At 36.4% G+C, this 27,983-nt stretch overlaps 1 protein-coding gene across 1 annotated transcript in view; it reads left to right on the forward strand.

The window, feature by feature from the left end:
- Positions 1-27,983, forward strand: part of STK3 (serine/threonine kinase 3) — a 127,603-nt gene that overhangs the window by 38,617 nt on the left and 61,003 nt on the right. Inside the window, exons 7-8 of the mRNA XM_058040779.1 lie at positions 18,447-18,584; positions 20,503-20,628. Coding sequence (XP_057896762.1) covers positions 18,447-18,584; positions 20,503-20,628 — 264 coding nt within the window. The remainder of the gene's footprint in view (positions 1-18,446; positions 18,585-20,502; positions 20,629-27,983) is intronic.

Consider the following 27,983-nt stretch of genomic DNA (forward strand, 5'->3'; position numbering starts at 1 on the left):
AGTTCCTAATTTGTAAAACATGCTGTTGTTAAACAGTCAGAGTAATTAAATTATTTAGAGAAATTGGCACAAAGTTTCTTAGAACTTGATCCTTCTAGCAGTTGTGTGAATTGTCATGTATGAATTGTGACTGTGGAGCAACTGGTTGCATTGCCACTTCCTGGTGTGAAAATATGTGGAGTGTGCAGTAGCTGGAAGGTTCTTTTTAGACTGGAAATGTTATGGTAAGCTGATGGTGCTTGAGAAAGGTCTTACTGCTGTAGGCCTGGGTGAGCAGTAGGACAGGCTAAAAGCCAGAGGACATGTCTGTCTGTCTGTCATGGATGAGTGTTGAAAAGTTGGGGGGTGCTCCCTCTGACAGCCGTGCTGGCTGAGGGCAGGATGTGATGCGGCTGCGGCTCAGGAGCAGTGCCCTGCCCTGCCTCTGTACCCAAAGTCACGTACCTGGCCTCTGAGCTTGTTTCCATGTTTACCTCTCTCCATGTGGAAGATGCCTTCTGTTTCAGGCTGCAATTCATAACCCTTAGTACAGAATTCATTCACAGCACCTGGACTGAGTGTGGACACAGAGGTCCAAGGGGCTAAAGCATATCCTGCAGGATTTCTGCTGCTGGCTTGTTGACTTTGTGCATGTTCTGGTTAGATTAAGGTTCAGTTCAGCATTAAGTTAGCTGATGCAAAATTTAACCAATTTAACCTATTAGTTTTGGTGTTTTTTTTTTTTTTTTTTTTTTTTTTTTTTTTTTTTTTTTTTTTTTTAAAGTTAGTTACTGCAGGAGAACAGTGTATTCTTCTGCAATGTTTCTGATCTAGCATTGTGATTCCTAAAGATGCTTTAGTGTTGTCTGGAAAGAACTTTGATAAAAATCAACTAGACTAACGTGCCCATAATATAAGAGTTTGTTCTTGACCCCTTAGTACTTACAGATTAAGTCAGTGGGTATAATGTTCATTTTCTTAAGCCATTAAGTCATATATGTCTTCCAGGTATTGTTTCATACACTGACCATGTTCTTTTCCTACTGCTTTTTAATAGTCTTTTTGGGATGTTACCTTAACTCCTTACCTGTGTTGAGAAAACAAAAACATTGTTGGCTCAGCTTTCTTTCACTGAAGGGAACTTTTTTTTCTGTAAAATTAATGTTAACAGAAGAAGAAGGTGTATCCTGAACATCATAATTACATTTGTTACACATTTAATTAATGACAGTTATGAGAAGACACATGGTGAGTAGAAGGAAACTGCCAAACCTGGCATTGACACAGGACATTTTTTTTTGCCTTTTGCAGCACAACTTTGATCAAAAGATGCCCTTGATGCATGTTGCTAAAATAACTAACTTTCACACTCCAGAATTTCAGCAGTTGACAAAAGTCTCCACCTTTATTGGTTTCCTTTGACAGTTACATTTATAAAAATAGCCTCTCAGAGGGACTTTAAAGGCAGTAACCTGGATTACTAGGGCCCAAGACAGCAAATCAGGAGCTAAAACCAGACACTGGAAATATCTTGCTTTTGTTTAAATTTGAGAATTGTTACCTAGGCTCTGCTACTGTAGTGTACACATAGGATGATTTGACTTCTGCATTATTCCCTTCTCTAGCTTTGTTTTGATTTCATGATAGGAATCAAAAACTCTATCATAATTTCATAATTGCTATGGCTAAGTGGGTTTTAGTTAAAGTATTTAATTATTTATTTGTATTTCACTACTTATTTATAAACATCTGGGGAATTTTAGTATTATGTTTGTAAGAACTCTGCTAGATTTTTGATGTTGAAATGGGAGCTTTTGGTTGCTATTGAGGCTTCAGAATTTATTAACAAATTCATCTGTAAGGGAAATTTGTTTAACAGAGTAAAACATTATGTTTCTAATGCCTTTGCATTTCAGATGGTGATGGTTTAAATTATGACACCAGCCCTGTGCCTTAGGGCTTGCAATTCTGTAACTTTTTTCAGATGCATCAACTAAGCATTGCCTAATTTGTTATGAAATTGGAAGAAAAGTTGTTCAATAATTCTTACTAAGTTGTGCTGCTAACATCTGTTTCCCATAAAATACTGGTAATATGATAAGAATTGAAAGAATTGTGTGATTACCAGTTTCAAATAACCATTCCAATGATGGTCAACCAAAGATGGCTTTTCTTTCACTGAGGGAGTCATTTGAATGTATGGGGTGTTAAGTCCAAATGGCAGAGAAAGCTAATGCTGGTGGGAGATATGCAAAGGTAAGCTGTGTTGGTTTTGGATGCTGTTCTTTACAGAACCTCTGGCAAATTTAGGAGTTAAGTTATATGTTTTCTCTTCTTAAATTAATCATTAAGGGTATTTATAATTTATCTAAAGAAATTGATTAGAGTATTCACTACAAAAATGAAGTTGACTTCTTGTTACAGACAGTTTAAGTATATGTGGTTGGATTTTTTATTTTTAATCAGTGTTTTTAATATATAAACAGTGGTTCTTAAAAAAAAATTTGCCATTTGGCAGGTATAAGGAACTGTTCTGGAAATTGAAGGTTTTAAATGGCCCTGTTTAGAGCCCGAGTAATGATTGGCTGGTCCCCTACCATAAGTTAAAGCCAAATTTTGAAACTTAGTCTGGATTGTTTAGGTCAGGCAAGATGTGCTCAAGAATATTCTTTCTTTTCCCAATTTGCACATGAATTTTTATCTCTTCCACCTCCTTTCATGTCTCCGGTGCTTTGGCCAGGCAAAGGGGAGCTCTCCAGCATGCAAGCAGAGAAAAAGTAAGTCAAGCCACAGGAGTGAAGCTTGGCAAAGCCTCCTTGAGAGATTGGAGTTCTGTTTCACAGAGAAAATCAGATCCCAGCCATGGCAGTCCCTTCACTGGGGGAGCCTCTGCTTTCAAATTTTTCAGTATTAGTAGTTTCACTTGTATTTTGTTGTCTCTGCACACCAGCTTCTTAAAGAGAAAAACCAGTGAGTTCAGGGTGTGCATGTGAGTAGCTAATGGATGTGACTGATGTGTTTTGAGAATTCACCATTCTTTAACTGCTGTAACTTGTGCTCATGTAACCTAGAGTTATGCTTCATCTCCAGTACAGACAGCCTTGCTAGGGAAATACAGGCAAATCAGAGGCAGAGCAGTAGGATTTAAAAAATTGCATCTAGAAGTTGATCAGGAACCTTAGTATTTTCAGACAAAAATGAGCATTGTATTTTTTGTATTTTTTCCCATGATTGCAAACTGTTTCCAGACATGTGGAAACATGCTTCCATTAAATGAAGATGAAGAAAACAACAAATTTTTATTGTTACTGGGTTGTTTTTTTAAATATCTTTATCTATGGAGTTAGTTATGTGAGAGGAATATATATGTATATATAAAATCCATAAACATATCTCAATATCTATGAAGAAAGAGCTTATTTTTTTATATGCAGGAATACATATTTACATATTGATTTATCTCTCAATGAACTCTGTACAGATACACAGGCACACAAACACAGAGGAGTTCTTTTGTTCTATATATTTGCAAATAATGCCCTGTTAAAAATGGCTCTTTTCAGTCATGCAGAAAATGAGTATTTGTTTAATTATTTTTTAGTGTCCATGTTTAATAACACTTGTAAGGCATTGTTTGTTCAGCAGCTTGCAGATGTCTCCTTGGTGATCATATGAGTGCAAATTTGATTTTCATATAGCCCTTCACAAAATGTTTATACCTAAGAGCTCCAGTGGACTTAAAGCTGTATGTGATACTAAACCGAGACACTCTCCATTTTACTGCCAAGAGTGGATGCCCAAGCAATGCTTAACTACTGTGTAGAAAATGAGTCTTATGCATTTTCTGGATCAATTGGACATCACATAGGTCATTTGGAGTGGAATTAGGCAGAGAACCTGGTAAATCATCCTATATTTATCTGTGCTGCTGTGCAGATTCCCATGAAAACTTTCAATCTGGCTCTTTTTTTATGAAAGACATAATTACGGGCATTGAATCTCTGAAGGAATTTATCCTGGATTTATCCTATCTGAAACTTTTGTTGCTGTTTTTAAGATCAGCTTCTTAGTTTAATGTGTGCTTGAATTTCAGCTTAAGCACTTGACTTTTCTCTTTATATTGTTGTCTTCTAAATCATTGCCTGTGTTAATCTAACATGGGGATTACATAGCCCAGCAGTCTGTAACAGGTATGTTCATAGCCCCTCTCTTTATTTTTTTGTGTAAAGAAAAGGTGGAACAATCTCCCTTTCCTTTTGTATGTCAGTTGACTTTGACTTGACTGTGGAGTTTGCTACTGCTTTAAATAAAGACTTGTTTAAAGTAAGTGAATAATTTCTACAAAGTGAATGGTCTTTATTTTGGTTGGGTGGCTTCTTTAATCATCTTTATGCCATTCCTAGTTATGTTTTTATGTTCCCTTTAACTTATGAAGGCCAAGTTCCTTCTTCAGTGGGCATATCCATTTTTGGATAAAGAAAATAATTCACTAGACATGGGACTTGGTGATGGTCTTGGTTATGTAGTGCCTGGGTCTCTGCCACAGGAAAGGCCCTTTGGAGTGTGCTGTGCTGCTTTTGAGTCATTGTTTCAGTCCATCACTCCTGGTAGTTCCTTGTAAGTAGCCAAGAGAAGCTGCAGGAGGAATGATTAAGATACCACCCTCTGCGCTTTCTGGTGTTGCTGTCTGTTCTAGGGAAACTTTGCTTTATGACTTGCATTCAGTGCCTTCAGGTTGAGTGCTGTGTCTTCAAGCAGTGTGCCCAGCCTTTCTCTACCTGAAGTTTGAACCAATAGCCTTCAGCAGCTTTCCAGCTCTTGCTGTCTTCCAAATCAATGGCTCCCATTTCTGATTTGAAATAGGTTTAGGTGCACTGTGTGGACTGGTGTTCAGCTAAATGTGTAGGGTTGCAGAGACAAGACATAAGCTCTAAATACAATGATAGAGGAAAGGGCGTTCCTGAAATACATGGCACTCTTCATGGAAAGTTGTATGATGGCCTGTTTTATACTAGCATATTGCTTTAGCCTGGATGAGTGGGCTGTATGTCTGGAATTTGCATTCACCCTGTGCTAGCTTATAGGTGACTTTCAGCATTTATCTGAGACTCCGGTTGCCTGGTATAGCTTCAGTCTTTGTCCTGTTCCAACAGTGAGGACATCTACCTCCCATCATCCACATCAGAAGCTTTAGACGTAGGAGTTCCTCTGTGGCCTGAGGACACTGTATGTAAAGATGACCAAGAGGAATGATATTGTGAGAGGGATTGCTTTTTCCCAGGTGAGGATCAGTCTCCTGAGAAGGAAAGAAGTCAAGTGAAGTTCAAGTCCCTGTGAAGGTCTTTGTTCCTTAAGCTCAAGAGTGTAATATTTGTCAGGAATAGTTTCTGACACTTTTCAGGAAAACATGAGTCTGGAACAATGCTTCAAAACTTACCCTTTGAGATAGGGGACTTCCAAAGGAGGTCTTTTTGTCTTGGAAATCCACAGGAGATAATGATTCTTCCTGTTTATGTCAAGCGTTTTCTGTAGGATTTTTATCTCTTGCGTTACTTCTCCGTGTTTTAGCTGCCATGAGGAACTTCTAACTCAGTCCCTCTCTGAGCCCTAGGAACCCTGTTCAGCTAGGAAGTGTTCTGGAGCATATTTTAGGTACCCAAAAGCTGTCTGGACATAGTCCTTGGCATCTGCCCATGAGTGGTCCTGCTTGGTCAGGAGGATTGAACAAGATGACCTCCAGAGGTCCCTTCCAGTATCAACCGCTCTGTGACTGTGGTGTCCCTCAGAAATCCTTGTAACTGTAGTAATTTCCTTCAACCTGCCCCTTTTAATAGAGTCTTCCTTATTTGTTGACCTTGTATCTGAGGAGGAATGGAGAAGTTTGATTAACTTCGTGACTCTGTGTGGACTTTTATAGGGATTGGCTTATTATTTTTTTATGCTGGGAGTCTACCAGCTGATACTCTCTTCCAATTGCACGTGTCCCTCAGGTAACATAGATGTCATTCATGCTTTAGTTTCCTACTTTGCTTAGGAATATTTCTTGCCTCTATTGTCTCTGCTCTAAGGGAGTTTTCTAGATACTCTTAGGCTGGATAGAGGAATTTCTGTGAAGCTGCTTGAGTGGAATGAATACATACAATTAGAGCAAGAGAGATGCAAGTTCACCATTTTCAAAGTGTACATTTCTCAGATCTACAAAGCCTTCACTTGGTAGTTGCATATATGTTGTAGAGTATCCTGCTATTCAAAGGCTGTTCAAGCAAGATGAATCTTGAAGATGCTTTTTGGGATGCTTCATGTGAACTATGCAGTTTACTCAGTGAGTAGTTATCCTGTTGCTGGTGGAACCAGGAGTATGATTGCTAATGTATCCTTTGTGGAGAGGAAAGGCCATTTACATGTAACTGTATATGGCTGCTGTATCTTGAAGAACCCTTGCATTCAGAAATCCTTTCCTCTGTCTGCCCTGAGGTATTTTGTATAAACTGGGGACAAGCTGCTAGGAATTAAGGGTATGATATGGCCCATTTATACAATATCAGCATTTCTGGTCAGTGCTTCAACTATTGCTATATTGTTTGCATACTTGAGTGATTGCAACTGCCACATTGCTAAACTGTAATTTTTTCAGCAATATAGGCTATAGATTTTGTTCCTAAACAGTTTGTGAAGGAATGTGATTTCTGTGTGTACCTGTAGTAACAGGGCTTTGCTTTCACTTGTTTTTTTTCTCTGCAGTGTCAGTCACTGTGGAAAAGTTATGATCCATGCCTTGAGGGGGAACAAAAAATGAAAATATGATCAGTAAGTGTTTGGACAGGGCAGTAAAACACAGGCCACAGACCCAAGCCCAACACTTATGAAATTCTTAAAAATATTCCAGGCTAAATAATGTAGGCCTCTTGACTCTAGATACTTGCTATTTTTTTTATCTTTCTTCGGGTTTGTTTATAATTTGGTTTAAGCAAAGAAAAATAGATTCAAGGCCAGTTCACATTGTTGCAGGTCTTTTCTCTCAGTGTCTCTATGTTTCTGGCCTCCAAAATATCTTATGCTCTGATTTTTTTTTCTTAATTATGAAGAATTTTTCTCTTCTATGTTCTTGATATCCTGTAGAGTGAGAGATGACCAAGTCATCTAATTAGCACTGGATGCCATTAGCGTAATGCATTTTAATTAATCTCTTGTGTTGTGCTTTGTTTTCTTCTGTTGGGTGAAATTTGTTGGAAGTGTAGCAGATCATATTGGTAGGAATAAGAGGTGGATACAAAATCTTGAGATGATACAAATAATAACTACTTTGTATAATTCAGTGTGTTACAGAATACACAAATAATGAGGCTACTTTATTTTAGCAATTGATAATAAGGCTTGAGAGGTGGATAACTTCTGGGGAAAAAAAAAGATGCCAAGGTCCAGCAGACACGATTAGAAAGAATATCACTAACTGATTTGCAGTCAGGTGCACTAAGTCTAAACTGCTTTTTTATTTAATAACATAGATCTTAACTACTGTTTTATAGCTAGTGTTTTTGTCAAAAGAGAATCAGCCATTGATCAAAACTAAAGCATTAAGAAAGACATTTTGTTTATTTCTTTCTTGGAGATAAGCTTGAGGGTTTTCCTACTCCTCTGGAACTGGTTTCTCTTCATTATCAGTAAAAGTTATTGTATGGCTAATTACTTGGCAGTTCGGGTTGATTGGAAAATACAGATGTTGCAGAAACAGAAGAGGCTTATTTTTAGTACTCACTAAATCTAGGCTGCTATGTTTTTCTTTTTTACTGTGGTATGTTCAAATGAGCAGGCTTGAAAAGGTTAGTTAGCCACTGGGGATATTAAAAATAAAGTGGAAACTAAATTGTTTGTACTACTTAGACTATTAAAAATGTATATTTTTAAACTAAGTAGAGAAAGAAGGAAAAACACAAACTTTGAATCTGTTCGTATCTATCACCTCAGGGTGGAAAGAGGTGACTTTTAAATTAGTACATTTCAATATAGGAAATCTAGAAGGCATGCAGAAAAAAAATGGTAGTTTTTAGCTTCAGTTTTGTGTTTGATGTAAGTCAAAATGTAATTCAAGCAATTGTGTTCTGTAGCCACTGTATGACCTACCCAGCGGCAACCAGCCCCCACCTTAAAAAAAAAAAAGCCAATTGGCCTGTGTTTAGCTTACTAAATGTCATCTGGATTCAGTAAAATGCAAGTGACCTGCATTGAATTAGTATAATTGTAATACAAACAGAACATCTCATAGTTTTGGTCTCATACAGGAAAAGAGAAAGTTGGAGAGATTTTTCAGTTTGATAAATAAAACTGAAGATACAGAGTTAACTTTGGCTCACAGTTCATTTTACTTTTTACTGTCTCTTAAAAAAGATACATGGCATCTGAATCTTGTGTGTACTTTTTCTCTTTAGAACATTTTCTGTTTTTGGAAGAATATTCCTGAGGATGTATATCATATCACTTATTAAATAATGAGCAATTATTAACAATTCCAGTTTCCTCAGACACAATGCTGTTTCAGAGATTTTTTTTTTAAATTGATTTACCTAACATGTCCAGAATTTGGTATATTGCTTTATCTCTGTCATTTGGTAGGAATTCCTTGGCTTTTGAATAGACTTTTGAATTCCATGATGTAGTTTATATTTTTCACACCCTGTACCAGAGAGCAGTGCTTGCACATACCAAGCTAACACAGTGCCTTGAAGAACTGAAGTATCAGCTCTGCCACTATATTTTAATTTTAACTCTGACTGTGATCTTGTACTATTCAGTTTGGTTTAAAAAGAGTGTTAGTTTTTTAGAATGTAAGATCAGTGTAATTATAAAAGTAATACTATGCCTTGGTTGTACTTCTCTTTTCATTTGGACATTCCCATGTCCAGATTTTACTTTGTAATGCCTCCCACTGCATCATGGCTTGTGGAATAGCAAAAATAGATTTACTATAGTAACTACATTTCCTTACAGGAAAGAATGTGGCTATTACACTAATTTAGCAATGAAATTTAAGGCTTTACAATATAAATTACATTTATTTGAAAGTAGTAGGGAGAATACTGGAAGCACTAGCAATGCTTCCAGTATTCAATCAACAGTAGCACTGTTTTTGTATGTTCCTGGTGTCTGGGAAAGCAGCACCATTGAGTCTTGTATTTTCTCAGTTCCTTGAGAGTCAGCATAGCAGAAACAGGAGGGGTTTTCATTCTTCTGATGAAGGTAGACTGTGCTTTAAGATGTAAGAACTCAATTACTCTTTCATACAAAATCTGTAATTAATTAGATGTTTTCATTATGTCTGTAGGATGTTGGCATTTAATGTCTAGAATTTTGTAATCTGTCAGTTTAATTTTAGTTCTTAGTTTGCACATTGCAGGTGAATGAATTGTTTTGCTTTGTGCTAGTGGCCAGCTTTTGCTGTCACCTGTTCATCTGTTATTGTAAAAGGTGAAGTAGGAAGCAGCAAACACTGTTGAAAGGCATCGTTCATTTGTGTTTCGTGTTTCTTGTGTTAAACATAACATGGTCATTCTGTTTCTGCACCTAGGCTGACCAAACATGATAATCCCTCCCCCCCTTTTTTTATTAATACTTTATTTTTAAACTTAATTTTATATGAGCACAGGGCAAATGGGAAGGTGGTGGTGCTGAAAATTGTCCTCAAAACACATGCCCAGATTTTGATAATGAAGTTCTGAAACTGCGTTTGTTTATATTTTTTGTAGAATAAAACACCAAGTTCTGGAACTTCTTGGGTAGTTTATTGGCAACTTTCCTACCATGTAATCTGAATATTCCTTGTTAAAATTTAAACTCATTAGCTCCTCTTCGGTTCTTTATAGACTTTGTCACTTTGTCCCTCTTTGAAGTGGCATTTAACATGTTGGGGACTGTTACCATATCTCTCACTGTATCCTCCTCTTTAGACCGAGCAATCCTAATTCATTCAGTCTTTTCTTGCACAGTGTGCTTTTTAAAATATCTAAGCATTGTAGTTACTCTGTTTCAAACCATCTGAGGTCAGTTCACATCTCTGAAAGTTCGATGCCTGAAACTGAGCACAAAAGTGCTGCTGGAGGTCTGACATATCCCAAATAAAGGAGAACTGCCACATATTTCTTGAATGCCTTCTTTCATTACTATTGTCTGTGGTTATGTCAGAGATTTCACATTTAAAGTCCAGTAAGTTTACTGCAGCTTTTTCTCACAAATATAAGTTACTCACTCCTTGATTCCTCTACTAGTAAATATAATTGCAAATGCAGTTTTTCCACTTCCTGTCTCATTAAATGTTAGTATGTCTCTGGATGTAATCATTGCCTTGTTTTCTCAGAAACTGCAGAAAATACTGTGGGAAGAAGAGAAAATATTTTTTTATTAAAGTAAGGTTGATCATTGGAGTTTTCTTGATGGGAAAGTAAGTTTCATATTCGGGTAAAAAGTTGGAACCTTCTAGGCATAATGCATATGAATTTTCAAGATAGTACTGAATCAGGAGTAAAACAAACTATGGTGAAAGAAGACTAAATTAATCACAAAAATATTCCCTGGATTCTGTCATACTGTGTGCACTTTCTGAAGCGTTTCCTTGTTCTGTAGCTGATAAGAAAGTAGTTCAGTGCTGAAAAAAGAAGTAGTAGTTCAGTTTCAAGTTTATGTTCTGGATCTCATGTATTCTGTGACAGGAGTGATAGCAGTGATTTGGGATAGCAGGATGCTTCTGGCTGAAAGGTACAACATTCACAAAGACGTCTTCTCTTCTGATTCCTGGCCACCTGTGTGCCTGGGAGATGTCCTTTAGGCTGTGAGGTGCCTAGCTCTTGAGCAAGGATATGCTATAATGTGGGATTTAGTCTGAGAGACACTTTAAGTGTTGAATTCTGAGGGTTTGAACTGAATTGGGCAGTGGCCTGAAGTGGCCCCATATCTCTGTTAGGATGATTTTGATTTCCTCACAAAGAGGAGGTGTTGCTCATCACTATCAAAAGGAAGTTTCCTCCTATAGAACAATGTTTAAAAATACTTGTTTTTGCAAGTCTGTGTTAAGTAAAAAATCACTTAGAAGTTTAAACCACTACAACAGATACTTCTTTCTAAACTAAAGGTAGTTTAATATATTTTTTTCCTATCTCAACCCCCTTATTCACAAATACTTCCTTCCCTCAAAAAAACCCTAAAACCCCCACATATACATACATGCAGTACACTCTTCTTTTCTTTCTCTCTCTGATAAAATTAATCTTGATCACCCAGTGCTGAAATTGAGGGTACTTTTCAGAATAAGAATAATGAAATAAATTTCATCTCATTTAGGTTTTCTTTTTGCTGAATGAAGTTGTTAGAAATACTGTCCTAGATGGTGTCTGAATGCTGCAGTTCCTTTCAGCTATTTGAAACTTGTGATTTTTTGTAAGTTTTGCTGACTTTCACTGTCTTTTTTTGCACTGGTGCTTGGATGTTTTTAAGTCATCAGGGTTCAAATTTTTTTTTTATGTCCAAGAACACTAAAAATGTGTAGGCTTTTAATTATTGTGGATGTGAACTTTCAGTATCACCTGTCAATAAAATGTTTAATACTTACACTTTTTAATACCTATAAGGGGTTATTTGGAATTAGGTATTTTCCTCTGAAAATACCTGCAGATGTCAATAAAAATTCAAAACTGGTAGCTGACTGGGTAGTGTAAACACAAAATCTTGAATAGCCTGAAATTATTTTTGTTTTCACTTGAAAAATTTCACTTATCTAAAATACTTGCCCCCCTCACTCCAAAAAGAAAAAAAAACCCAAGGAAAAAAACAAAAATCCCCAGTGAAACCAAAGAAGGATTCAGAAACCTCCACACAATTGCAGATTTTTCCATGATTTGTTTTTCATTTCTACAGACTTTGAAAAGGCATTTGTTGCTCTGCTTTCAATGATCTAAGTTGAAGGAGGGAAGAATTTTGAGGAGCAGGTTGCTGACTGTGTCTTCTTTCTTTTGAAATGTCACTGACATCAATGACTTGCACCTTGCAGATGAAATGGGAACTTGAAGGTTACATCCCTAAACTAAAAAGACAACGTTCAATTGAATGGCAGAATTCAGGAACATTTTGTGTTGAAGAGCTGAGTCAGGAAATCAAAATAACCCTACTGAATTGGACAGAGAAACTGAAACGTTCATTTCAGAATAGAAAATGGAAATCTGGGACAAGATAAAAGTAAAAAACTGCAGGCAGAAGTAATGAAGAGTTCCCCAAATATTATCTAAATATATTAGAATAAATATAAATATAAATATATTAGAATAAAACCTGGAGAAATAGTGATAGGTCTACTGGGCTTGAAGGGAGAGGGAGAAAGGAGAAACAAGCGTGAGGAGGTCAGTGCAGATAAACACAGTTCTTTCTTTGCATATAACTCCTTTTTTTTGTTGAGTAGCTTTCAGATATCTTTGGATAATACAAGTGATGGGTTGTAAGTGTTCAAGAAGCTTTGAAAAATGAAAAAAAAAGAAAGAGATAAACTCATAAATTAATCAACTGGCACTAAGTCAGCATGCTGAGGTGTTAGTTCTGGGAGCACATTGGTGGTAATAAATATTTTTGTTACTCATCTGATAAAATGGCTTGATAATGAACAGGCATATACACAGATACCACGATCCTTTTAGCTGAGTTAGCAGGGGAACTTACTCTTTGTCTTGATAATTGCATAGCAGCCAGTACAAGAAATTCTGTCCTTTAAATATATCAGTGGAGGATATGGTAGAAGTTAGGAAATGTGATGGGACTTAAAAATCAGTTTTCTAAGTAAGCGTGTTTAAAACCAGTTATGAAAGACCCCAAACTGAAGGAACTTGTGGCCGTAGAATGCCAACTTGTTCAAGTTGTTGTCACATAACAAATATTCTGTAATATTCTTTTGAAACTGAAAGCAATTTTTTGGCATCAAAGAATATGTCAGTTTGGAAGGGACCCATAAGTTTCATTAGCCCAATTCCCCCTCAGTAGGAAGAGTAAACTCAGAGGTGAATCTGAAGGCAAAGTTCTGTTACGTGATGGTGACAACGAGGCAAGGGTGGATTCTTTTCAATACATTTGCAATTGCACTTACTATTGCAAAATGTTTCAGATCTGTATCTGTACATTCTTGACCTGTTGTAATGCTGTCAGTATGTTATGAGCTTACTAGCAATAATAAATATGCAGGTCAATGTAAATAGCTTATCTTTCAGTAACCCATCTTTGCTGTTAATCGTGAGAATAGTCTTCCCATTATGTATCTTTTCTCTGTGTTTATTACTTTATTACTTTACATCTTAAGTTAATCATACCTTGATTTGATTATCGAAAGGTCATTATTCCAGAGAGAAGCTTATGATAGTGAATGGTTGTTAACAGTTGGGATTTGTTTTATTCAGTTTGGATTTTTTCCCTCATATTTTATTTTTTTTTTTTTTTTCATGTGCTCCTAGTGTTCATATATGTGATTTTATAATAAAGTCATTTAAATGTAATTTTAACTTATGTAGTATTGTGTACATAGTTTAATCAGTGGCCATTACTAAAAACTATAAAAGTAAGCACAGTAGATTGCATGTTAAATGTCACACATATTTCCCCTCATTAGGATGAAAAATTTTGTCATTTATTGTTTGTTCAGAACTTGCCTGAACTAAAGCTTCACTTGTCCCTTTCTGCATTTAATCCTGCATTGATAATTCTGGTAAGAATCAACTTGGATCAGGTATGTGATAGATGTTTGATGGAACCAGACCTGTTTGTAGTTCTGCACAGAAGGTGTGAGTACACTAGATAATCTTCATCAACATCTGTGTTTGCAGATGGGAGGAGGAAGCAGTGATTTTTAGGATGCTTCTAACAAATAAATCTATTATCTACTATGAAGTAGATTATGAACTGACCTTCTTGACTTTAAACACGTGAGATGTTGTCCAATAAGTTTATTTTTCACTGTGTTGCAGTATTGTAGTTCTGATTGAATAAAACCAAAACAAACAGAAAAACCCCCAAAAAGCCACGCCAAGAAAACATGCTCAGCAAAGAAAATCCAGTGTAGAATCCTGCTAGTATTTTACCATTCTCCATGCTGATGTTTCATTCTTAGACAGCTGATGAGTTGTGTAACTCAGTCAATGGTGTTTTAATTGTCTTTTTGAAAGCTGTTCAACAAAGGATGGAGGTTCTATGATGTGCATCACAAACAAGAAAAATGTGTCTTTCAGGTGATTCTTTGTTTCCAAAGTTACTAAAATTTTGCAGTAATCAATATTTAACTCTGCCAGATTTAAATAGTTTTTTGCACTCTGAAATGTTACCGAGTTTAAATGTGTTTTGGTGTTTGTTTCGTATTTGCTGAACTAAGTAGTATAATTGTGGTTCCAAAAACAATGAAGTCACAAACTGATGTCATGTATCCTTATCCTATTTATAAAAAAGTTTTTCTCTGTAGATTCTAGCAATGAAGCTTCACAGCATGAAAATTACAAAATCACCACAATATGGAAGTCTTTGTTGTGCTCTTCAGCAGCATTTATGATACTGGGGAGATTTTCTGCTTTTTATTACAAGTAACTTATTTCAACTAAATAATAAGAGAAAAGTTATTCAGGGAACTAGAAGCCAGAAGACATGGTACCTCTACAAAATTGCTGTTGATCACTTAATGTATTTGTGGGCTGTGTGAAATACAGATACATTACTCTGACTGACTAGAAGAATGAGCTGCAAGGATTTTCTGATTAGGAATTTCCATGTGTGGTATATGAGCATCTTATTTTTCTTTTGGTGTTTCCTAATTCATCATCATCACCATAATTATATTTTCACGCCAATAAAATTGTCTGTTAAGGAACCTTCATACTAAAAAAGCCCCTGTTTTCAACCTGGACTTAATTTAAAATACTAGGCCCTTTAAGAATAATAAAAAGAAAATCCTGGGCTGACTTGTGCATTTCTGTTCTCATTTAATACCCGGTTCTCAGTCTGGTATTCATTCAACTTAGTTGTGACTGCTGCTGATTGAGCATGGAAGTGCTGCCTGGGAACAAGTATGGTAGAAAGTGTGTTGGATTGTCCAGTGCCCAATTCAGAAGTGGCCCCAAAAGCTGCCCTGGCTGATTTTCTCTTCCCCCCATCTTTTATCAGACATATATTATAACCTGCCTTGAATTCTGGTTTCACTGCAAGGTGAAGGATTTGTCTCATACCAATGTGTGAAAGAGGATTCAAAGTAGAATTGGGCTCAAGGTTGAGAGGGGGAGGGATCAGTTCAGGACAAATTTGAAATTCACTCTTTATTATATGCAGGTGAAAACAAACACAGATTAAGCTGATCCTTCTTGCATCTTTAGAGATTTCTTTCTCTTTTTAAAGGTGATTGAATGGTTGAAACTGAAGACTGAGTCATACAATCTAATTCTTTGGTTGTATATTTGCTGTGTTAATCGTGTAAAATTTGTCTTTCTGTCTCAGAAATGTAAGGCAATGTGGAAGGGGATGGTGAGGGTGGGAGAGAGAAAAGAATCAGCCCCAGCTCTTTTATATGTATGTCAGAACCTGCCCCATCTGTTAAACAATTTTCTCCTGACATTTCCTGCAGTTGGAACTGCCAGTTCAGCCCATGTAGTTGGTTGGATTGTAGCTTATATTTGGTGTTTCTTTGTAGCAACATTTGCCTAACGCTGCCTGTATGAGCACTGTCCTCAGCCCCAAGCTGAGAGCTACACTAAAACAAAGAGCTGTGGGAAACTTCTGAGAAAATTACAAGTGGAGTGGAGGTAAAAAAAATACTACAAGTAATAGTTTGGGAAAACATAGGGACTGGAGAAATCTAAGGTAAGATGAAAGAAACATGAAAAAACCCCAAGTATTTCCTCCTTCCATTGGCACCTGGAGTGATTGAAATAGCTTAGTTTTGTTTTAAAATAATATATAGTTATTTTAGGATAGAAATTACCTTTTGGACAAGAAGTGGAAGCAAAAATGAGGAATAAGTTCCGGTCAGATAAGTGTTTTGTTTTCATTTCTGGAGATTTGGGACTAGCTTTATAATTCTCCAGTAATTGCTTCGCAAGCCTCTTGAAAGGAAACAAGGTAGTCAAAGCTAAATCATAGACTGAAAGAGCTTAACTTTTCTGCTGAGAAATATGCAAGCCAAAATTAGGTAGTAGAGAGGGAAGATGGAATTGAAACCCAGAATTTTAGGTTGGTTAATAGAATGGAGTGATGAGATCTGGAGTGAGCTAGCACACATTAGCAAATGCATGGCATAATTACCAAGTTGGACTAAACAATAAGTAGTTTCTGTATGGTTTCTTGTATTACAAAAATGCATGTGATTTTTCTTTTCAGCTAATAGAGCTCATGTGGCATAGTAGGATTTAAAAATGCCTACAGTTTAGGCATTACATAGGTGTACATATTTCTGAAGTAGGTGTTTTCAATGAGCGTACAAAGCATACCTGTGGATTTAGAACTCCTGACACTTGAATATCTCCTTTTGTGGCTTTTGTTGCCTGGCATAAAAGAATGATTCACTAATTTCCTCTTTCTTCTCATTGTCCTTTGTGCATGGCAAAGAAGTCAATTCTTTGCTGTGGTTCTTAACTGCTGTGTATTTGATGAAAATAATTGGCCAAGGCAAACATTTTTTCTAGAACTGTGGAGCTGAGTAGGACTCTAACTTATCATTGCTTACCTGTGGGGGGAGAGGTCAATGTTTATGATCAAAGAGGAGGTACCCATTTTGACACCACATAAACAGAAGTTGGTAGCCTTCTTTTACAGCTGTGTGTTTTCAATAGCTACTGCAGAGTTTGCTGTTAAGAGTAGCTGAAGATAAGATCAAAAGTCATCAGTTCAAAGTTCAGAAGAGATCATTAATTTCAAGGACAGAAACTGCTGAATTTCTTAGCCACTGCTTTTTGCCAGAAGTACTTGACGTGTACTGACAATTAATCTTGCATCACAACTGAATTACATAAGGCCAGTTACTGAGTGCCACGTTTCCTGTCTCAGTCTATATACTTGTTTGGCATGGCTGCCCACTGAAAATATAAAGCTGATGTTGTAGCATACAATTTTATTAAACAAAATGGCAAATTTTGTAAATGTTTAGCAACTATTCAGTACTGAACTAATTTTTCATTAAAATGGTAGTAAACAGTTTTTACATCATTTTGCATGGATTCCACTTTCCTTCAGAATATGAGAAGAATTTTCTAATGAGGGTTTGATTGAGTTCAGCCAACTTTCACGGCCAGTCAGACTTCTTTTAAGTTATGGATAAAATCTCCTTAAGTTCTCTCCGCCTTCTGCCTATGTTTCAGACACAGGCTGAAGCTTCTAGTATGTTAAAAGTGTGTAGAATCAGTTTTTTCCCCTTTTCTGGGTTTATATTTCTGCCTATGCTCATAGAAAAACAAATGAAGAACTTTCACTCCCTGTGAGTTTGGAAAATGTGGTTGAATTGAACCTGGATTTAGAAGACAATAATAGCCTGTTCTTGTCAATAGACCTTGTTCTGAATAATCTGTTGCTATCATGTGTAAGTCTTAAGTGATGATATTGGATGCATTTATTACAGACAAAAGTTCAAAAAATTTCATTATTTTGCTGTAGTCTGTCAGAGTTGTGTGGCTGGTTTTCCCCCCGCTGCAAGTGTGTATTTTTAGAGGAAAACCTGGAAATAATAATATAAAAATGGCACAATATATATAATCTTAGAGTAGGACAAACTTTTTTAAAATATAGGATGAATATTTTTTTCCCAGTTGAAAAATCTGTCCGCATCTGGTTCTCAACAGAAGAAATTTTTGCTATATAGGTAAAATGGTGCATTTTCAATTTCGTGTAAGTTTTCAGTATTGTAAGACTTGTTACTTGATTATTTTATTTGTCATCTTTTAGTGTTACCTTAGGATTTTTAGCATGTGTATCTAAATCTTACTTGGCCAAGCAAGTTTTAAAGCTCTGTCTGATGAATGATGAGTGCAAAAGGAAATAGCAATCCTCCCAAATTTCCGAAGCAATTCTCAAATAAAACTAAGTTCACTTAAGGGAGGAAAAGGTGAACTTGACTGTTCACAGCAATTTTATATGTGTGTGTAAACAAGCAGTGCTGTAATTTCTGCTAAGAATTTCTGAAATAATACAATCATCTCTTCAGATTGATGTACAGCAGTAGATTAAATAAGGAGTCTTGTGCTCAGTGGGTTACAGTTTAAATAGAGAAAATCTAATGGGAAGTAGTTTTATTAGTAGCAGATGGATTTACTTTCTGAATCTTGATCTGAGTAGAAATCCTTGCATACTTAAAATTTGTCTTACAGATTCTTAGCCTGATAAGAAACATGGATAAAGCAATTTCTTTTTTTTTTAGCTTGGCTTCAGCTGCTGTGGTGATGTGTTTTGTTTAGATTTGCTATTGTTTGATTTTTATCTAGGCTATTTTTATGATTCCTACAAATCCCCCTCCAACCTTCCGGAAGCCAGAACTCTGGTCTGATGAATTCACAGATTTTGTGAAGAAGTGCTTAGTGAAAAATCCTGAACAAAGAGCTACAGCAACCCAGCTGCTACAGGTCAGTATTTAAGTTACTGAAGAAAAGCACATTTTATGTTTGGGTTTTGTTTTTTACCCCTCAAACCCATAATGTTGTGAAAATTTGTAAGGGAAAATCTTATTTTAATTATTATTATGCCTTATTTCTTTTTCACTTTGTAGTCTTTTCTCTGTCAGCTCCTGTATCTCTGCCCCCATTTTATTTCTCTTCTTACTGCTTCTAAAATTAATCATTAAATAGTTTAGGGCTAGTTCTTGCAATTAGTATTGGATCCTTGCATTGTGATTTGAGGCCCTCAGTAGATCTCAGGATTTAGACAAGTGTTTAGTAACAGAACTGAGCCCAGGTTACCCTTTTGTGTGGACCAGCCATGGGGTATATTCAGTCTTTCCTTCTGGTCATGTCAGATTGAGCAGGCAGGTGTCTGTGTCCTAGAAAGGTCTGATGCAGTGTCATGAATTTGTTCCTGGGCTGAGTTCAGCCAAGTGGGCACTTGCCTGTGTGAGCCACAGTTGGCAGTGTAGACCTTTGGAGCAAGGCAGGGCGTGCCAGGCTCTCACTTACTGTATTACTCTCCTGCTAGATTTATTCTGTGTTGAGCTAACAATAGCAGCTGTTAAATTTTAAGTTCCAGTGAACTCCACTACAAAGAGAACAAAAATTTTGTAAAGTACTTTTTGGTAATAAATCTGTCAAATTGGTAGGTCATGTTATGAAATTGGTAGATCGTGCTATGAATATTTAATTTTATACATTGCAAAATACAAAAATGTTGACCACAAGGTAAGTAAAAATTGAAAGTTATAAGTGTCTGTGTGATGTATGAACCAGTACTTGACACCTTCAGGATGTGAAGTTTGATGGTTAGCTGAATGCAGACTGCTGGATAGAAGAGACTTGCATGAATGTGGGCAAGTAAGGAGAAACAAAAGAAAAAGCTTCAGTGTACAGTTTCTTTCCCATGCTAACTGACCAGAAAACCAGATACTGTGTTTGTTCATCAGGAGTCTGTGTTGTCTTTTTCCTCAGCTGGAATTTGGAGCATATGTGATGGAGCTCGAGATGCTGTGAAAATGTTTGAGTAGAAATGAAAGTACTGCCTGTGAGCAGAAGTCATGAAATAAAAAAGAGAGTAATTGAATTAATATATCAAGGGAGAAGATAGATAATAGGTGTAGTGCATGAGGCTTCATCAATTCTGTTCTTCATGGAACAGTTTTTAAGTATTTATATTTTTATGAAGTGCTTAGTTGTATTTTGCCTAAATTGTATTTGCATATAATGATGCAAAAATCAAATATCAATTTTTTTCTAACAGCAGGTGTTTATTAGGCAGCAAAATGTGCGAATGGTATAATAAATATTGTCTTAAATTAAAAAGTTATGTTTTAATTTACCTTGAATTAAAAATTAAACTTCCTGCTAAAAGTAAGGGGTTTTTTTACTAGTTCCACTTTTCAGCATCATAGATCAAGAAATATTGTATGACATTTAAAGTATAGGTTTGTTGAAGTAAGCAGCCACAGATGCTCTGGTTAGAGCCATTAATTTATGCTCTCAATTTGTTAAGATTAATTAAATTATGAAACTGAATATCTGAAAATGTTTGGTTTTCTATGTCAGATCATCACCACTCTATTTACAATTTTCTGCATGATTTCTTTGGAAAATTGTATCCTCACTCATGAAACAGGTATTAAGTGATTACATTTCCCAAGGCTTGAAGTTATTAAAAATAGTTAAAGTAAAATTTTAGTTACTAAGGGGCTGAAAGATACGATGCTGTGTATATTTTGTAGGTTTAGATTTTGGTTACTGTGTAATGCATGATACTGTTTATCACTGAAATCTGTGGTGTTGAATAAGACTTGTAATTAAATCTGGAACACAACTGCTTTAATGATGTTACATATTTCAATGATTTTTTTTCCCCTAGCATACATTTATTAAGAATGCTAAGCCAGTTTCAATTTTAAGGGACCTGATCACCGAAGCAATGGAGATAAAGGCAAAGCGACACGAGGAACAGCAGAGAGAGCTAGAAGAGGAGGAAGAAAATTCGGTATGTACCCATTTTTCCTATAATCACCTATACTTTACAGATAAGTTGCTGGTTTTCCCCTACTTCCTGTAGTTGTGTTCAAATACTTTATCAGCTTTCTGTGTAGTTTTAAGCCTATGAATTTTGAGTATGCCACTCTTTAATTATGAGTTATGCTGTATAAGCCAGCTTTCAGCACTATTCCATGAAATGTCTTAGTAAAAAGCTTTTCTAGGAAGTGGGAAAAGAAACCATGTCAACTTCAGCTATTCAGACTAATATTAAAACCCTCAGAATTGTTTAAGGTTCTACTTTCACAGGTGGACTTCTAGACAAGTGGTTTAGTTTTTAGTTCAGGGCACTTTACTTGGTGTTTTGGTTTTTTGTTTAAGCCTAATGCACAGAATAATTAATGACGACACTCAGTAAGCAGTGATGGCAGTAACAAGGAACATGAAAATGGTGACAGCACTTCATTCTTCAGGTGACATTGTCAGCATATGTTTGAGGAGAGAAGCAGGTTGTGTAATAAGTAGGTTGCATTTAGAATTGTTTGGCAGTGTTGAGAAAGTCTGTGTTCCTGACATTGTTATTCTTCCCTACATGATTCATTTCAGGTTAGTCTTGTGCAGTGCAGCATAATGTGCTTCAAAGAAGTGTATTGCCATACATACAGTGTATGGTCATTCAGGAAGAGCACAAAGAGAAGATGGAGACTGGAATGTTACAGCTTTGAGCAAACAGAAAAGAGCAGTGCAGTAAATGCAGTTTGTGCTATAGCAAGTTGTAGAATCCTTGTTACAGAGTGCTATGTGATGACCTATGTATAGGAATACTTTTCAAGCAGATTCTCTGCAATCTTTTCTATCTCCAATAATCAGTGTGGATGGCTGCATTTTTTTTCTGTTTGAAGTGTTTTCTGAGAATATTCATAGCTTGTTTTTATGAAGGTCATGTACTCTAAATTGTGTTTGCTTACTCAGTAACAAACAGGCAGGGAAGGCTGAGATTATTTTTGTTACGTTAGGAAATTTTCCTCTGTGTGATTCGACATGCAGAGTTGATGTTTGTGACTTGACTTATTGAATCGTTGATTTTTGAAGATACTGATTTATTACTGACATAAAAATCTGATATCTTTACTAGCTTGCTTTCATCCATACTATTTCCTTCTGAACTAGAAGGAAAATCTTATTTTAATCTTCCTTATTGGGCAATGTTGATGTCTTTTGCATTAACCCGAAATTAAGCATCTGATTACTTAAGTCTGAGGTTCAGATCACATTGCTGGGCACAGTTTGTGCCAGCTAAGGATGTGGTGTACATCTCCCTCTCCCTCTCCTGCATGGAAGGGTGTAACACAAGTTTGGTTCACCTCAACTGAGGCAGCATTTAGCAACTCCTCATGGTTCTTGCATGAGTACAGAAGTCAGAACCTAACAGTGCACTCCCCGCTTTGCCACTCCACCCCCCCCCCCCAACTCCTTCCCTCCATACTTCCCCCAGTTTAGTGTTCAGTGTCAGAGAACCTCAAATCCAGGATTGAGGCAGCAATCTGTTACTTGTGTTACCATTGTAGTAGTTGGGAATTCTGCCATGAGCTTTTGTGGTGCTATAAGGGAACAAGTTGTAGTAAAAAAGACAACAAGAGTCTGCTGGTCACTAAATACAGAAGATGAGTGCCTCAAATCTGAAAGTAACAGGAGTATCTTTGGTTAACAGGGCTGAGAAAACAGAATCATAGAGTGGTTGAGATTGACAGGTACCTGCAGAGGTCGTCTTGTCCAATCCCCCTGCGTAAGCAGGGCCCCTGAGGTTTGGCTGCCTGGGACCATGTCCACAACCTCCCTGTGTAGCTTGTGCCAATGCTCCCTCACCCTCATGGTACAAAGAGTGTTTCCTGATGTTCACAGGAAATCTTCTTTTCATTATATGCCCATTGCCTCTGCTCCTGTCACTGGGCACCAGTGAAAAGAGCCTGACTTCATCCTCTTTGCACCTTCCCTTCAGATATTTACACATGCTGATGAGGTCCCCTAGAGCTTTGTGTTCTCGAGGGTGAGCAGTTCCAGCTCTCAGTCTCTCCTCCTGGGAGAGATGCTCCAGTCCCTTGATCATCTTTGTGGCCCTTTGTGAACTCTCTCTGGTGTGTCCATGTCTCTCATACTGAGGAGCCCAGAAGTGGACCCAGCACTCCAGGTGTGGTGTCAGCAGTGTGGGGCAAAAGGGAAGGATCACTCACCTTCCTGCACCTCATGGCAACTTTGTCTAATGCAGTGCCTAATTTGTCTAATTAGCCACTATTGTTAAAAGATTGGTTTGCTCTTAAAAATGAGTGCTGTTGTAGTATATAGAAATGCTAAGTCATTTTTTAGCATTTAAAATTTACACTAATAGAATGTTAGGGCCTGTGAATCATATAGCAGTGCATGAGCAACAACAAACCCAGAACCAGAGGTCAACCTCTGCTTGAAGAAATTGCTCTTCAATATAAGGCAGAAGGTCAGAGCAGTTGGCAGCTCAGCATTTGTGTACCTTGGTCAATTTTTTTTGTGGTCATGATGTAGAGGAGTTCCAAAGGCCAGCCTTGCAGAGGGCTAGAGGCAGCCCTCTCTGTAGTTGCACAGGATGTGAGAAAAGAGTAGAGGTCTGAAAACTTCACAGGTGAGAAAGGGAAGAGGCAAATTTGAGGCAGAGCTGACTTGTCAGTACTAAATAGTGACAGAATAGGAGAAAGCCATGAAAGTGGGCTTGTGAATGAGACTAGCTGGTCCAGAAAAGAAAGGAAGTAGAAAAACAGAAAGAAGAGCATGACTTCAGCACAGTGAAAGACAGAAAGGGAGAAATTGGAAAATGAAGCTTTGTAGTATTACCTTCAGTGGAGGGATCAGTAGATGAGATTTTAAGATGACAAAAAGAGAAGGATGATAGAGTCTGGTAAAAACTTCAGCAATATGTTCTTTCAGAATGCTTTTATCATCTTTTGTTATATGATGTTGTGTACTCCTTTTTATTTTGCACTGCAGATGCTGACTTCCAGGCTGTAATTGTTTAACTAATATTAATAATTAGCACCAAATTATTTTTACAAGGTCTATTAAGAGACATGCAAGAATATCTTATAACAGACACGAGGATGTCCAGGTGTTTTTGCTGTTAAGTTTATATTGAAGAATTAAACATTTTCAAAAGTTTCTCATTGTAAAAAGATCAACTAAAAGAAGATTTTTATACCTACTATAAAAAAAATTGTGTATTTTTTAATGCTATTGAGATTTTTTTTAATTCCCTGAATTTTCCCACAGTTTTATGGTTTAAGAAAATAATCTGTGACAAGATTTGTAGTTAGGATGAAATATTTAACAGTTATTAAAACTGGTGGTATTTGGTAGTAAATGTGACTTTTGCTATCAGTAAATGTATCTCTAATAATTTTGTGTTGCTTGGTAAGTCTTGAGTGAAAAAAGTTTTGAAATACTTGGCTTTAATAGAAAAAGTGAGCATACAAGTGTTTGAAATTAAGAATATTGATGCTGAGGTGAGGAGGGATTTCCTCGTTGACAAAAACAGTTTTTGGAGTGACCTATGAATATCTTTTGTGTGTTACAGTGCAGAACAAATTTTGTTCTGGTCTCGTTATAATAGTTGTTTGGTTATAATACAGACTTCCTATGTCTTGCAGCAGTTTCAGTGCAGTGCATTTCTTATATCATTGTAAGAAATTCCAGTTTCATTTGAGAGATAACCCAGAATCTTGTACAGTTGCTGTCACCAAAGGTTCTGATCAGCCAGAAGTGCAAACTCATCCAAACTAGGAAACGGCAACATGAACTTGTACCAGTCCCTAGGGGGGCCTACAAGAAAGCTGAAGGACATTTTTCAGGGGCATGTACTATAGGGGTGATGGCTTTTATCTGAAGGAAAATAGATTGAGATTAGATATTAGGAGGAATTCATTGTGGAGAGGGTGTGTAGAACAGTTTGCTAAGAGAAGCTACACTAGAACAGGTAGCTAAGAGAAGCTGTGGATGCCCTATTCATAAAGTGCTGTAGGTCAGGTTTGATGGGAGCAGTCTGATCTAGGTGAAGGTGTCCCTGCCCGTGGTAGGGCAGTTGGTACTAGATGGTCTTTAATGTCCTTTCCAATCCCAAACATTCTGTGATTCGTTGAAACTGTTACCATTTTCTTTTCAATTAAACACATTCTCTGTAAGGTGTTTCTTGAGTGCATGTCCTGTACAACATGTTAGGTGTAAGTGAAGCCTGCAGTAAGTGGTATTCTGATTTTCGTTTTGTAAGCTTACTAGGTAGAGGTTAATCAGTGGACCCACAAGTTATTAGAGGAAACCAGGATAAAAATCTGAAAGAATAAAATGAAAGCATTACAATATTTGTGTTTGTCATTTTTGAGAAAGAAACAATCAATTCCCCAACCCTATGCTTCACTTCAAAATAATTTGAAGTGAATAATAATTTGACAATAATATGTCTTTCATTTAATCTGGAACTTGTTTGTGGAACTGCCAGAAAAAGAATAAACCAATTTTTTCTGCACTTCTGAGTGTTTATTATTTTCTTTTTGGAAAGGGAAAGCAGATAATATGAGTGCCAGTTTGGTGTAATTGGTATACAGTTTGGTAGCGGATGAAGTCAGCAGTCCAGCATTCAGGGATAAACATAAATAACCCTTGTACATTTCCTTATACATCAGTTTCACAGAATCCCATAAGAAATACAGGGCCACTTGTGTGTGGTTTACACGACTACATGATCCTATAGTTCAGATGAAAATTCAGGTCTTGGTAAGTCTGCAGTGATGGCAACGATGCTAGAAAGAGCTAACGACAGTCCCTGTGTTACCTTATGTAGTGGTAGTGGCAGTAAGTAATGCATGTATTTCTTCATATTTTAATATGTGTAAATGGTTTTAGATTGTGTCTAGAATTGGAGTCACTGTTCAGTTGCAAAGTAATGGCCCCCTGGCGCTTCAATTTTGAAAAATAACACATCAAAAATGGATTTTTTTCCCCAATAATACTACTGTAAAAGCCTCCCTGTAGAAACAGATTCGAACTTTGAGAAATATATATTTAACAACATCTAAAAGCAAGAGCAAATATTGGTGTTAGTGTTAAGTGGAGTCTATTGAGGTTAAAGTTCTCTCATAGGCAGTGAATTGAGTCCATATACTATTGAAAAAGAATGGTTTCAGTTAACGTGTCAGGGGTTTGAATTTATTGATCTAACCCCCCAGGTATTTTCTATGTAAATTGTGATGAGTTCAGCTTGTTGCTCCCTAGTACATGATTTGAGACCCATCAAGAAGTTTCTTATGTTAGGAAACCTGTTTAACCCTAACAGTTACATTTGAATACGTTTTTGTGCTTTAATACCTTCTTAAAGTCACTAATTGTATAGTAATGGGCACTCAAGTTATAAGTGACTTACATAACTGGAAGTAGAATGGATTGTGTGGATCTGGAGAAATAATCAGATGCAAAGTTTTCACAATTATGTACTTAATTTTCAGGATCAATTCAATTGTCCTTCAGGTGAGGAAGAGTTACATCCCCCCGAAAAATTTTTCCTTTTCACCACAGTCTGTGAACATTTTCTAGCGTGAGAAGTTGTAAATGTAAATACTGTAAATATTTTTTACTGTTAAAAACTTTGTATTATAGACCTCTAAATAAATGTCCAGGTTGAATACAGTCTTCATGTCTGTATCCTTCCTGGGAGATATAGTATCATTATAAATAGCATGCTCAGAATTGATTTTATGCCTGTTATGAGAGCTGCTCATGTGATGAGAATGCCTTGTGACAAACTGACATGTTTTGATAGGTGCTGAGGTAGTTGTACAGCTTTTTTTAATTAAGCAAAAATCGCAAGTGTTGTGTTCTACAGAAGGTTAATCCCAATATCAAAGTTTAAATGTTAGTTTAGGCGTTATGAGGCATGACCAATCTCTTCTTGTGCATTTTTGTAAGTGTGATGTGAAGTGGATGCTGGGGCTGGGCAGCTATATTATGGGAATGTAAAGTAACTCATTGCCTGGCAGCTTACAGAAAACATGTCTAAATATTTGTTTGTGTGGACCTTTAAAGGAGTGAGCTAACAAGCAGCTCTCTCTATGTTTTCTTTTACAATTTAATGTTGCTATGATGTGAGAAATGTTGAAATTTTTTAGAGTATTAAATCAAGGAATTACTACTTCAGTGATCCCTTTTTTTTTTCTTGGGCACTTGATGGTTGACAACTATCAACACCAAAGCCAACTGTCAAATAATCAATTGTTCCTATATTTAGAATTATTTATTCATTCATACAAAGGATTATTTGGTTAATCCTGTATCAATTATGAAAAGTTGGCATCTGTATTTTGAGACTCTAAGAAATAATTGCTGTAATTATTCCTTTATATTTTTACAATATTTATGGTGTTGTAAAGGAACTAGTGAATCATATGAGTTATTTTGTATTTTAAATCTGATACACTCTGCTGTACTTTTCTGAAGGTTTTTATATTTGCTTTCATGCTTCTTTCATGTGTTTGCATGTATGTGTTGTACTATATATATATATATATATATATATATATATATATATATACATGTAATTTTGTATGAAAGTGTTAAAACTTTCTCTTTCCCTGACTTTTTTTTTTTATGCCAAAGAACACTTGACATATGTGTTAATTAGATTTGATTGCAATCCTTTAGGTGTCCTGAAGTTAGAAAAGCAGCATATTGTTAAAACCTACAGCAGTATGGAGCCAGAAACTGGTTATAGGAGGAATAAACCTGGGGAGGTACAAGCATGCAGCAAGGCTTCATTACCTGTAGGTAGAAAATGTGCTTAAGTGCTGTTTTGTGACAGATGTCTGTTGAATGTGATAGGATTTGACTGTGTGCTGAAAGTTAAGTTTTTTACCTGTTTCACTGATGGGTCTAAGCTTTGTGTGCTCCGTATTAATCATATACTCAGGTTGAAGTTTGGCTTTACATTAGGAGCTTTTACGAAATCCTTCTGCTTGACCAAACTAAATTGTGTGTTTATATAGCTACTGCAGTGCTTTAAAAAAAGATAGCTGTGACTACAGCTGTATTTTTCAAAGGTGATGATGAGGTGTTAATAGTAAATGAAATGATTTTACAGGATACTTAATTTTGCCAGCATGTAAATAAATCTTCCTTTAATACGTTGCAGCCGAGTTGGCCGTCTTTGCTGCCCTCTAGTGTTCTTTTAACATGCCAAACCATAGGTAGAGAGATCTTTAAAGTAACTGCTGCTGTATTTGCTTCTCTTGTTTAGTTTTTTATCAGTCTTCATCCCTCCTGATGTTTAAAAGGAAACAGAAAAATCCTTTAATCTTT

Source organism: Melospiza georgiana, chromosome 1 (assembly GCF_028018845.1).
Source record: "Melospiza georgiana isolate bMelGeo1 chromosome 1, bMelGeo1.pri, whole genome shotgun sequence".
NCBI classification, from domain to species: Eukaryota; Metazoa; Chordata; class Aves; order Passeriformes; family Passerellidae; genus Melospiza; species Melospiza georgiana.